At 39.5% G+C, this 13491-nt stretch overlaps 1 protein-coding gene across 6 annotated transcripts in view; it reads right to left on the reverse strand.

Annotated features, from left to right (window-relative positions):
- Positions 1-4024: 4024 nt before the first annotated feature.
- Positions 4025-13491, reverse strand: part of SOCS5 (suppressor of cytokine signaling 5) — a 93431-nt gene continuing 83964 nt past the window's right edge. For all 6 annotated transcript variants that reach the window (XM_040611702.1, XM_040611701.1, XM_040611700.1 and 3 more), the window contains one exon: positions 4025-12020. In XM_040611702.1, the coding sequence (XP_040467636.1) occupies positions 10398-12008 (1611 nt within the window). In that variant the 5' untranslated portion in view covers positions 12009-12020 and the 3' untranslated portion in view covers positions 4025-10397. The remainder of the gene's footprint in view (positions 12021-13491) is intronic.

Raw genomic sequence — 13491 nt, forward strand, 5'->3', positions numbered from 1 at the left:
GGAAAGCACAGCCACAATTTAACACTGAGGACCGTACGACTCACGGACCGAGGGCAATGAATGGAGCTTCGAGCGGAGATGCCGAGATGCCGATTTAAACACGTGTGAGCAGGTCTGAAGCGTTGCATTGATCAGCACCTGCTTGATCAGTGTTACTGATCAGTAAATTGCTTAGATATTTTTGACAAAACTTGCTGTAGCAAAACAAAGAAAGAATAAGCTATTACCGACTCAAGTTACAAAGCACATGATAAGACATTGTCTTGAGAACAGCAAGAGCACCCCTTTGAAATGACCCAAAGGGGACAATAACAGTGCAGAAATTCTCCCCATGCTGCTGGGAACGCAAACCGCTCACAATACGGCTGCAGAGACGTTGTCTCCGTACTCTAGGAAAGGCAGCCTGAGGAAAGCCCTTTTCAATTACTCTTAACCAAGGCAGCTGGGCAGAATCCATCTTGCACATGACAGGGGGGACGTCAGAACTGGCCCCATTAGGACACAGGGATCTGGTCCACAGGCTCACTCAGGCGGGAACCGAGCCAGATTTTCTCCTGTGAGCCTGAGACTTCTGGAGGGTAGTAACCCAGGGGTTGGAAAGCAGGGCAGCTCACTAGATCCATTCCCCGCCTGGTCCGAGGTGGGGATCGAGGGGCTCTCTCTTTCCACTTACCATAGGTCTCCCCAGGAAGCAATGGGAGGCTGAGCCACATTCAGAGCCTCAAACCATCTTAAGCTGTTTCATGAGGTGGCATTCATCCCGAGAGAAGCACAAGGATTAGAAATGGGACCTTCATTAAAATGTCTGAACTGCCAGAAGCCAGGACCTAGGGCAAGCTCTGGAGGGCATGGATGTCTACGAAGTACATAGCGCAGTATGCAATGACCGGCTGGAAAGTGACTTCCGAGGCATCTACCAAGAGCCGCAGCCAAGTAGTGTTTCAGGGCACTACTCAACTTTTCTGGGCAACTGTATCTCTGGAGCTGGTGCCAGTCTGAAATTCCTGTGAGAGGTACCAGGCACCTGAGAAATTCAGGAGGTCTTGAAGCAATACAGATACCAGTCTTGGAAATAGTTCTTTTGAAGTTTGTGCTGCAATTATTTACAAGTACCTTTCCCCCTGCTTTTCCTTTCCCCTCCCATGTAAAAAAAAAAATCTAGTTGAGGTGACCCAGCATAAGGATTAAGAGTCCTTGCAGCATGGAATCAAGATGGAGCTAACGTCTATCAGAAAAAAACATCTGAAAGCTGTTGATGCTTCTTGCAAACTCTTGGCTTTAAAATAAAATTCTGCTCACAGAATGCTTCCCACCATTTTTTTCCTGAACACCATAAACGCTGGCAGTACTCATCTGACGGTCATCAGTGGCTCTGGCACATCTGGAACAGCTTGAAGCCACAGCCTTTATGCAAAGTCATGCCCACAGAGACAAGAAAGCAAATTCTCAGTTACAAACAAAAAGTTGATAGCTCTGGCTCAACTGGACAGTTAAGAAGAACAAGGGTGAAAGTGTCCTCCAACCAAGAGTACACAACTCGTGCACCAGACTGGGGAGGAGGGAAGGAGAACACCCTTACATACATTGCTCGGGCAGGAAGTATTTAGCTTAAGTATCAGCCATCCGCACACCCAACAGTATGAACCGCTTGAGGAAAAAGTCTGGCTTTTCTCTTCTTGGCACAAAATGAAACTGAAGACAAACGGTGCTTCTGTAGTACAGAACGATAACAATCTCAGCAATTCTTTGGCTCATGCCAGGAAATTCTCCTCGCACACTGCGCCCAGGTTATCAGCCTTATCAGATTGGATGCAAAAAGGAACATGACAGGTGTGAGCAGGCGAAAACCCCCAGTCTCCACAACACAGCTTGCAAAGAGAAAACAACACTTTACACAGGGAAAACCCAAACTATGGCTCGACGAACGGCTGGGTTAGGAAACAGAGGGCACTCAGCACCCTACACGCCTGTGTGTTGTACATACCGTGTCAGTTACCACTTAGGTAAAAACACTGAATTACAAATACTGAGAGTGGACACATACCTACCTCAGCTCTGCTGCTCAGTGGAGGGCGTCAGGAATTCCCAAATAATGCAGACCAGTTCTTCCCTTATGCTGCTCATCACCAGAGCACGAGCTATTTCACAAATGAATCAAGTATCCTCGTTCTTCTCTCACTAAAGGGAAATCCAAGCTAGTGAGCAGCAACACATCCAACTCACCCCACATCTAGCACATCTGATTCCAAGCAGCTGTTTGTGACCTTGAAGTCTGTGTCCCACTCTTAAAACTGAGATGAATTTACCTATTTCCCCTAACCGATGAGAGCTACAACTAACACTACTCTGAAGATTAGAGACCCCATATAAACACCAATTTTAATTAGTTTTGCTAAGTTTTAAGAGGAGACTTATGAAAGCCCTTAGTGAAGGTTTACAAACCTTGACTTCCCAGAGGCCACAGGACACCTGATGAGAGAGAGTGAAGTGAGAACAGTCTCGCCAGCAGGTAGTGCCAGCGTTATTTCACCCACACCTGAGCTACTTCATAGACTGTTGGGAAGCTCAGACGTGGAACCATACAAATGCTCCTCACACCACCAGCTGCTTCAGAGGTGAAGAGACACCACAACCCCTTCTTAAGGATTCATTTGTCCAGGTCCCCTGGGTTCAGTGGCAGTAACGTTGCTTCAGGAATCTCTACTGTGCGGAAAGCTCTTGTGTTGCTTCTCAGCATTTGATCTGCGTAACCAAAGAAACGCTCATGCAGACAATAAGACGACCAACACATATTCCCTTCTGCACAGCTTGCACTGGTGTAGTCATCCATGTTCATTCTAGCGCCTTTATCCTATATTCTATATACCTATATATTCTATTCTAGATACTCACGTACTTTTGACATCCTGAGAAGTCACAGCACAAAACAGCTTTCCCAGACTCCTGAAATTCCCTCCTCTAGGGAAAATGACAGAAGAGACTGATTCTAGACATCTCAGCTTCAGATCACCTGGTGTTCTGAAACTCAAAACATCACTGTGCCTGCATCTTCCTTACCTAAATGTTCAAAATACTTAATGATATAATATTACGAATAACAATCTCTGCCAAAAGTTTAACAGATTTAGAGCTTCGTATTTCAAAACACACTACAATAGGTAAGTTAATTCCCATGACTTTCACTTATAAATCAATTATGGATTTATTTCAGCCAAGTTTAAGGCAATTAACCTTTTGCATAGTTCAATGAAGCTACAACTACAAAGGCAATTTCTACATAAAACAGCCCCAAACCCCAGTTTTGTTCTCAGTGTTTTGGTTTTTCTATTATCTCACTAGTGATGAGAGACACAGACTCCAAGCAGCCTGGACTGAATTTATTTTTAGGAGCAATGCTCTACAAGATATATAATTAACAAATTAAAAAGCCCGAAATAGTTCCACAGAGCAGCCCACACCACTTTTTCAGCTTGTCACACACGACAACAGGCGGTTGTCGTGCCCAGCTATAACCCCTCACCAGCAGCATTTTGTCCAGTTTTCATAATCTATGAGTTTGCGCCAATTTGCTTCAGGAGTAGCTCCCACCAGGCACAAAGGAAAAACTCTCAGCTCGCAGGATGACAGCTACGCCTGCTCCCTAGCTTGCGCTCACGGCAGCTGTGCTTCAGAATACACATGTGCATGTCACAGAAACATGTATCCAGCCCACAACTGGGGAGAAAACCCCTTCGAGATTTAAGTGAAAACTTGATAAATTAAGAGCTTTCTGGAACTTCAGAGTATAAAACTTCTGAAGATGATAATTATCAGTCTCTGGGTCTCTTCGCTCAGGTTTTTTAGATGTAACAATGGACTGGGATAAACATGAGTTACTGATTATTTTGATCTAACTACTTATCCCTTTGACATGTATGATAACTAAACATTAGTAAAAATGTGTATTTACAGTATAGAGTTTAAAACAAACTCATTAAACCCACAGCTTTTTGCTCCCAAACAAATATAAAAAGAAAACAGTATGGTAGTTTATACCCCATTTATTAAGACAGAGTAATCTATTACTTAATACACTGGTTGGGTAGCCATAAATCACATTATTTTCTTACTATATTAAGATGCAAGACAGTTTGGCAACCAGACAACAAAGACAAATTAGGCAGGGTGGAGAAACATTTAAGCTGTAGCGGGTTAAAAAAACATCTAAGCTAAGGAGACCTAAACCAGCGCAGTTATACAAGGTGCTGGCATCGGGTGACGCTTGGCACGACACACTTGCCAGCCAGCTCCTCGAGTGCCCGGCGGGCCTGCCAGGGCCCCTTCAACTGGAATGTCAGGAAAAGGTCCAGGGACCGTCTGGGTGCCGCTTTTTTGGACACCTACCAAAGAGCGCATCATCAAAAGCTACAGTTTTTCTGTGCAGCGATCGCATAGTTTCTTGTAAGAATGAAGGCTTCTGGTAAGAAAGTTTATAGTGCAATCTGAATTAATTTGTGCCCACAGTGTCATTATTCATTCTCCCCAAACAGTTTAAATATAATCCTGTAGGTATTTGCTATCTCTGTAAAGATATTACAAAGTAGTGCTTATACAGTTCGTGACTACATAGATTCAATTTTAATAAATACATCTCTTCATGCTTTTGCAAAACTACACGTACGAAAGCAAGAAGTGACAAAGCAGCCAAATACTTTTCTATCATCCAACAGTTACTAAAATTCCCAGGGCTCTAAGAAGTTAACACACCTTATCGCACAGGAAGCACACCCCATGTTCAACTGAACAGCTGCTCACAGAAGAACAAAACCTAATTCTGCTTCCTGTTTGCCAACACGCTGCCAAGTTACAACTCCTGCTGAGAAATAAGAGGTTGCTTTACTCCAGACAAGCAAGTTCAGATATGTTTTTGCTTGTCAGTGTAGCCGTGTGCTTAATAAGGAGATCTGAAACATTAGCTATATCACACTTACACAATTATGTTATTTTTTTCCTACTGAAGACAGGAGAAAAAAAAAAAAAAAAAAAGGTCAAGCACCAGGAGCTTCGGCTCATAAATACATTTTGTTGGTACCTAAGAAACTTAGCTGGTAACAGCTGTAGCTTCAAATTTACAAAGTGAACATTTATTCAAATTGAAAAGCATATACATGACAGTTACCTTGATAACAACAGATTTAAAGATGGTTAAAATCCTATTGAAATAGAAGTTTTGTAAATGGAATATTTTATGAAAATAAGAGATGGCAATGCTTCATTGAAATAACAGATTGAAAATTTGCTTCTTGAAACAACTACTCAAATCAGTATGGCAACATGCAAGCAAATTAAGTGAAAGCACCAGATTTCTTTTCAGTCTTTAAATGATTGCAAGGTTGAAGTCATCAAGAGGTGAGCTTTTTTCTTTTACAGAGTCTTGATTTAAGACATAGTGAGAGTGGGGAAACTTCTTAAGAAGCACCTTCAAGAGATTCTCACCTCATTGCACAACACTGTATGCATCTTGCTGTGAAAACATCAAGACTTCTTCTTTTCAAAGCCCTTATGGGTAGAATTTTCAATTAACAATGAAAAAAGCTTAAAATTCAGACATACTAAGTCAACCACGTTTGGCAGACAACCCATGGTCAAGCTCAATGATTCTTTGTACATCAATATTGCAAAAAGGGGGAACAGTTAGCAGTGTTACACCATGCTTTGCAAGAGTTAACACTTAAAAATCCACTGATTTCTGTCTATTGTAAGACCTTTTAAAAAGCAACTACGAACAAAAAAATCTCCTTTGGTCACAGTCAGGAGACAACTGCTCAGGCAAGTGTGGCAATAGCAGGAAAACACACACCAATCAACTGGCTGTAATATATAAATAAAGCTGAAGATACAAATAAAATAGTCCTTTTATTTGCAATGCATGCCACGCACAAAGTTAGAGAGAATTTTTAGAATTCCAATATATTAATGCTCACCATATTGGTGTACTTCAGGTAGCTTCAAAAAAAGACAATGAACACACACATGCTTGGAGGCATCTTATTAACATATATAGATGGACTACATAGGTTCTTGCAGACTAAGGTTTGGCACATACATTTCACAACAACATTTTAGGAAAATGAGACTCAGAAAGTGCTTTCGTAATTTTAAATGTGAACGGTTTAAAAAGGAGACAAATATTGTTATTTTAGAAAGAATCACAGAAGATTCAGTTCATATTTTTCCATTAAATACTGTATTTCAAGATAGCTTTGAAAAACAAAGAACCATGCTCCCCACAGATTCATCTGGTACTCAGCAACTTCTGACTTGACAGCTTCAGCCTTATGTGCAACTTTGCAGCAGAGACAAGCTTTAAAGCATTCTGCAAATATTTTGGCTTGCACATGGAGACTAAAGCAAACTGGTTTCGTATCACAGAAACTCAGAATCTTTGCTTGTTTTCAAGTAGTGCAGAACCTTGAAGTTAAATACGGACTTAAGGATGTGACTGACTGCCAGGATGACATCTAGCAAAGGCTTGAATTCATCTTATCAAACACTAAGGATACACAGACAGGTCTTCCAAAGACTACATGCTCCTGATTTAAAGACTATTGTTTTGTAAGCAACAAGTCTTCAAATACACACAAAATTTAAAATACATAAATGCAAAACATGGCTTTGTAACTTATTTTAAGGGAAGTTTCATTCTGACAAGTAAATTATCTGGACAAGTGTCTATATGTCCTTAAAAGTATTTTCAGAAGAGTAATGCCTTTAAAACGGATAAAAAACCCCAACCCGCAGACCCTCATATATAGTCAAAATATAGTATAGTTATTTCTCTCCAATTCCATGGGGACATAAAATAGATTACTAAAAAGTTCTGGAATTAAAAAAATTAGGGCATTAAATCCAATTCTGTTCTACAATGATCAAGTTAAGAGTAAAAAACCGCTATGTGCTGTATGTTAATGCATTAATTACATTGTTTTATTTACACAATAATTTTCCAACATTAGATAACACGTTCTATGGAAATTATTTTTATTTCCATATCTTTGTAAACTGGAGCTGATGCTGACTTTCTTTGTAAGATTTCTTGCAAAATACTCCTACCGAGTAAGCCCTTTCTATAGCCCTTTCTGCAGAAATGAGAATCACCTCGAAAGAACACTTTGCAAGACAGGCTCAAATACTTATCTGCTGCGTAACCAAATTAGATTGGAATCCTGTTAGCATACCTTATTACATCGAATCTTATTGTTAAACAAAGATAAAAATCAGTGGTTTGTGCACAACTTTTGAAGACTACATGTGTAAAGGTTTTTCTAAACAAAACCAGGTTAAAAGTTAAAGCATACTCACATACTCCTCAAACAGAAATGAGGAATCAACTGCATTTTCAACATACTAACATTTTAGTGCCTTTAGAACTGAAAAATGTATTCATGAGGAAATACACTGCAACTTGAGTGGCCAACACTCAAGTCTGTAATTTAAAAAGTGATAAAAACCACACTACCAAGTTATTCTGTATATTTCAGTGAAGCAAGGCTTTAAAAAGTTTTAGAGAAATAATTTTTTTTTTTGAGTGCTTTAAGGGAGCAATAAATCCTCTCCATAAAGATTATTTACACAAATGCAAGAGCAAACTTTCTGAGATAAGGGTTTGGGGTTTTTATTTTTTAAGATTCCACCACATGATAAAAAAATTAAATGAATGTGTATTCCTGAACACATTGATAATGTCACAATTAGAATCTCATGGGCTAGTTTATGACAAGCAACTGCAACATGTGTAAACAAAAACCAGGTCCCTACATTGGGACAAAGCTTGGTTGCGGGTTGACTGTATGATACTAATATTGAAAGCAATATCTAAAAGTAAACTCATCTGGAATTCAGATCCAACAGAGGGAACAGTGAGAATGACACAGTGAAGGTACACTTAGGTGTGATTTCATGCTGGTGACTTTTTTTTTCCCCTCCCTCTTTTTATGCTTAGAGCAGATTTTAAGCCAGGAGTTGCATATCCAATGACACACATACAGTTCAAAACTTAAGTGACCATTAGCACATTTGTACACATACTTACACAAACTTAGTATTTACATATTCTAAACAAAGTTCCATTTTAACAGTTGAAGTCTTTTAACACATGAAAGAAGATAAGCTACTACAAAGAATGCATAACGGGATCACAATTTTTCCACAAGCATATAAACACATGTTTTAAAGTGCTTTCTGGGTGCTTCAGATTAACTCCTTGCAGTATGAGCTTCTACATAGTGCTGTTCCAGTCATTACAAAATTATTTAAATCATTCCCCTTCAGGTGCATTGTGAGTTCAAGAAAAAATGATGACACTGGTGATGTAAAAGTTTTAAGCTCTACCAACATAAATGTATACATTACTTAAGTTCAGATGAAGTTGTCAAATACTTTGGTTTATCATAGCTTGGGATAAATATTTGATAGAACAGAAATTGCACCTCTCCACTCTAAGTTTTTTTACTAAAAAAAATACCCCAACATAAATTGACAGTATTCTTTGGTAAAAACAGGACATTTGGCCAGTTTGTGTGTACATCTATTTATTAAAATAGTCTAAAAGTGAACAAATGCCACTGCTGTACTGTCAATTTACAGGAATAGCCATTCCTTACTCAGTGGGGAGTATCAAAACATTAAGCTTAGCAGTTAGCTATGTAACAAGCTGAAACACCTTCAGCAACCATTAAAGGGGATCAATAATGTTTTAGAATACTTTTTGCTTAACATTTATCCTTTACATTACAAAAACTGTGAAATGCTCTATGCCTGCAGACAAGTCCATTACTTTGCCGTGACTACAGAAACATTATTCAATGGTGTACACTTAGGTTTCTGGTAAGCAGGTAACAAAAACCAGAAACATGATGTGCTGACCAACCAATATTCAATGGCACAGTATTTGTGCATCACCTATACTAAGTACTAAGAAAAGCCTATTAAAAATTCAGTTCACTGCTACAAGTTACGTGAATATATAAAAACAGAGCAGATATACAAGTATAACACTGAACGGACTGTACTTTATTAGCACAAAAAGCCAGAACAAGGCACAGCAAGCAGAAAAATACATCAATAGAAGGGTTAGTGTAGCATACAAGAATAACGTTTATTGTACTTGCAGCCAAAATGTTCCCTACCTCGCACAGGTCACTGCCATAGAGAAGTAATAACACACTGTAGCAGCTGGTAAAGAAACTAGGGAGCACTCCTAATTGGTACAAAACATTAAAAGGGGTCAGGGCATTCCAATAAATTTTTTAGTGCAAAAATGTCTAAGACAGAACTATTTTAAGTTCCATCTCCGATTAAATAAGCAAACAGAACTCAGAATCTTGTTTCCAAGTAACCTGTTGAAACTATAATCAGTGCATATTACTTTAAAACATGGAAAGATATTTACAAATAAAGTGTAACAGTACCTTTGAAACCTGACATCTATTTCAGATATGTCAGATTTTGTATTCTGATTATAATAATTCAGTCACTTGTCATTTTCTCCACAAAAATATCAGATGTCTTTAAATAATCAAACATATTTTTTCCTCTTCACTATTACCTTCCATTGTAAGTTGCTAGCAGTCAGGCCAGCAAATTCTGTTCAGAAAAAAAAAAGCGCAACCTTTTGTTCCATGGCAATAATCTAATCCCGTGTCCTGCCACTGAATCAGTAATTCACACTGGAAGGTATTTTAACTGTCCAAGACAGTATTACTTTTTCTAACAATGCCACTTAAATCTCCAAGTGTTTAAAACAGAATTACAGTACTGAGCAGGCATATTCAAGTCTTAATGATTAAGAAACCTTATACACTGAGAAAAGCTTGATTCATCTGTTAGCATCAAAGCTCCATTACCTCTTAATGGACTGCTGCTAATGAACTGCTCTTCATTAAAAGAAAATACTCTCATTCACTAGTATTTGGAAACTTGTTTGTGAGCTAAATTAGTACTTTGAGTAGTGGAAAGTTTTAAAGAAGATAATTTTAAAAAAATACTTCAGTTATTAGCAAAAATGCTCCTCTAATAAAGCCTTTCTTTATTAGCATTACATGAATGCCCCATGGAAAATGCCTCATAGTTTCTTCATCCAATTACTACAGCTATAAAAGGGAAACAAAATATTTAGAAATTAGCAAAAATATTTTCATTAGGCCTTAATGAAAAACGTGCAGAATTGTGTCTGCTTATTGTTTCCAAGAGGCATCACAACTTAGTTGGATTAACAGCAGGCAGCATCTGACAGGATACTAACACTCAGCTTAAATAGGATATTGCAGAAAAGCCAGATGTTGTTGGTGCGCTCGCTGCAGTTAAACTGTAACACACACACAAAAAAGCGTATTCTAGAAGCTTATTCTGATTTCCGTTTACTTTGTTTTTATAGGTTCCCGCTCCAGCCATCGCACCCTGACTTTTTGTTTATAGTGATACTCCTTTAGAAAGTCTTGCAACATTGAGGGTAGAGGAAGGTCATCAATTCCATCATACGTAGTGCACCTGCAGATTACTGCCCGGCAGATATACTGCAGACTAAAGGGGAAAGTCCTGTTCAGAGATACAGTAAGTAACGGTTCAAAGAACATGCAAGAGCTAGGGTCTTTGTAGTGTTCCAGAAGCCCTGTAACAGTGGAGGAGTGAAACACACAGGGATCGTGGGCATCGAAACTAAAGTTGTGATTCCACTGCTCAATGCGTGCATGTAGCGATCGGTTATAACGACGGAAGCTCACAGAGAAGAGGTAGTCCTCTTGCGCAGAATCCCTGAGCAAAAAAGTGCCTTCGGGTTTACCCTCCAGAAGTGCTTCTGCTTCATAGCGGTCCATCACACCCCAGTAACACGGGTTACCTGTGATCTGAAGTAAGTCTGGCACAAGGCAATGGATGTAATCAATTTGAGTATGCACTTTCCAAGCCCCCTGCCTGCTGATATGGCCATGGCTCTCTCCAGACATCTGACGCTGCTTCTGCCTGCGTGACTGCAGACAGAGTGTTGTTGTGTCCTCTTCAGAGTCACAGTTCCCTGGAGGTGTTATGTTTTTGTCCCCGGTCAGCTCAGTCATACCAGGGGCTAACTTTGGTCCCAGTTTATACAATGGATTTACCTGTGCTGTAGCTTCAAACGTATGTATTTGGGCATTGGGAGGGGGATCAACCCCTTCTTCAATACTAAGTCTACGTCTCTCTCTGAGCCTGTCTTCTTCGTCTTCTGTGGAGACCAAGGAAGGATCAAATGTGTCAAAAAATGTTGAATGAGGACTCACAGGCGCCGTGTGTTGTTTAATCAGATGCCACTTTTGAGCCAGATCTGAGCCTGCAGGAAAAGGGCATTTCTCAAGCATTAGTTCAGAGAGATGGATCTTTCTTTTGTTAGAAAACAGAGGTTTGGACTGTTTGCTGTAAGTCCGCATGGGAAAACACAGCCCAACGGTATCTTGCAGACGCTGTCGCAGAGAACGGCTGCCTACTGTCCTGTTTGATACGGCATCCATATCATGGACGGAGCTCACCCCATACCTCCTCTCCCTCCTCTGCAAACCACTTCGTGTTCTACCAAATCGTTTTTCAGTATCCAAGGAGCTCTGGGTTTTGGTAGAGCAGGAATGCTTCTTCTTCCCACCCCAAGGAGCATGCCGAGAATAAGAGTCCCTTCGAGCAAGTCTAGCTCCCGTGGTGACACACGAGTCATTTTCTTTCTCGATGCTTATTTCAACAATCTGAGGAATTTCTGTGACACAGTTTTGGTTCCGCCTTGCCGAATTCTTTGAAGGACTTAAACCTAATTGCAAAGCTATGTTTTCTCTCAAAGGGCTGCTGGGTTGTTGTTGAGCCAAATCAGTTATCTGGATAGCTTTCTCTTTAGCAGATGAGCAACTACTGGAGTTCACAACTACGTTTTCATTTTGGCTTCCACCCTCATGACTGAAGAGATTCTGGCACCTGTATTTGAAATTGTTCCACATCTTTCCCACTTTATCCATGGATTACGTTATCTAAATTCAAGAGGAAAAGAAATGTTAAAATAGACATATAGTTTAAAAAAATGAGGACACACCTTCAATTATCAATTAAATTACGGACACAAGACAACTGTTAATTGAACACACCACATTTGAAAAAGTGCCCCAGCGTTTGTATGGTTATGTGGAAGTGACATGCATCACACCACCACTTCGGTATTTAGAAAAATCACCGTGAAGAAAATGTTTGGGAAATTACAAGCAGGCCTTCCCATTTTTCTGTAGGCACATATGTAGGTCTGCATAGTTGTATCTGATGGACAGGAAATATGCCATCTAAAACTCTTCGTTCTAGGAAGACTTTATAAGTCATACGTAAGGTATGACTCCCTGATAAGCTTCCAATAAGCAGCAATAAAACAGATCCTGAAAAAGAACTGTTCAAATCACTCCAAACTATGAAAGCTGTTAGTGAAATCCAAGAAGTGCACTGCAAACGTCCAGATACATCACTTAAAAGCAAAAGCTCTAGCTGCAGGTCAGATAAATTCCAAGCTTTAACTGACAAGATTAAAAAAATTAGCACAAAACCAGAAATTTAGGAGGAAAGCATTCTTAAATGAAGCAATCACTAAAAGACAAGGAAAGGCTGTAAGGTATCAGCAGAATTTTAACATTATAAAGTCTCCATTATATTAATAAAAGCCATACATATGAAACAAAAAAAAAACAAAACCCAAACTGTCTGGTTTTATTACAGATATAAAAGAATGAAAGAGCCCAAGGAGCTGTTCTATCTTTAGTAAGAGCACTTAAAAAGAAAGCAGCTCCACAGCAGAAATTCAATGACAGTGAATCATGAAGATACAGTAAAAAGATAAAAATATTAGCAGTGTGTATTCTGCGACTACTTTATAAACCAAAATTGATAACTGGAACAAGACTGCTAAAAACACAGGACTGCCCTAGGACAGACAGAAACAGGCTAATTCCGTACTAAAAAAAAGTCAGGCAATGCCAAGCTAAATTAGGTCTAATTAAGTTCCGAGAGAAGTGCTAAACTTAAATCACTAAAACATGTCATCTTTATCTAATGTAACTCTTAATGGAAACTGCTTTGCTCTTTGGAAACCGTATTTTGAAGCAACAGTCCTGCTGCTGCAGTTGTTCTCTGTTCACAGCTAGGAAGGAATCAGCAGCAGTTACTGCACGCACCGAGTCTCATGAAATAATGTGCATGATAAACCAGTAAGCAATACTCTAGCAATCCAAACTAGAAATCTCTTAAGATAGAAGGACAGCGGTAAACCCACGACTTTATAGCAGAATCCACTGAGACCAGGGAGAGTCAGAGGTACAGCTTACACGAAAATCATGAAAGGACAGTGAATTGAAACACCTGTTACAGGAACAGAAAGCAAAAGGGGCTTTCTTCCCCACCCCCTCCTCAGATACTTCAGCAAACCTAACAAGCTAGGTATCTACATCCAATCCCATAAAATTA

Source organism: Falco naumanni, chromosome 12 (assembly GCF_017639655.2).
Source record: "Falco naumanni isolate bFalNau1 chromosome 12, bFalNau1.pat, whole genome shotgun sequence".
NCBI lineage: Eukaryota > Metazoa > Chordata > Aves > Falconiformes > Falconidae > Falco > Falco naumanni.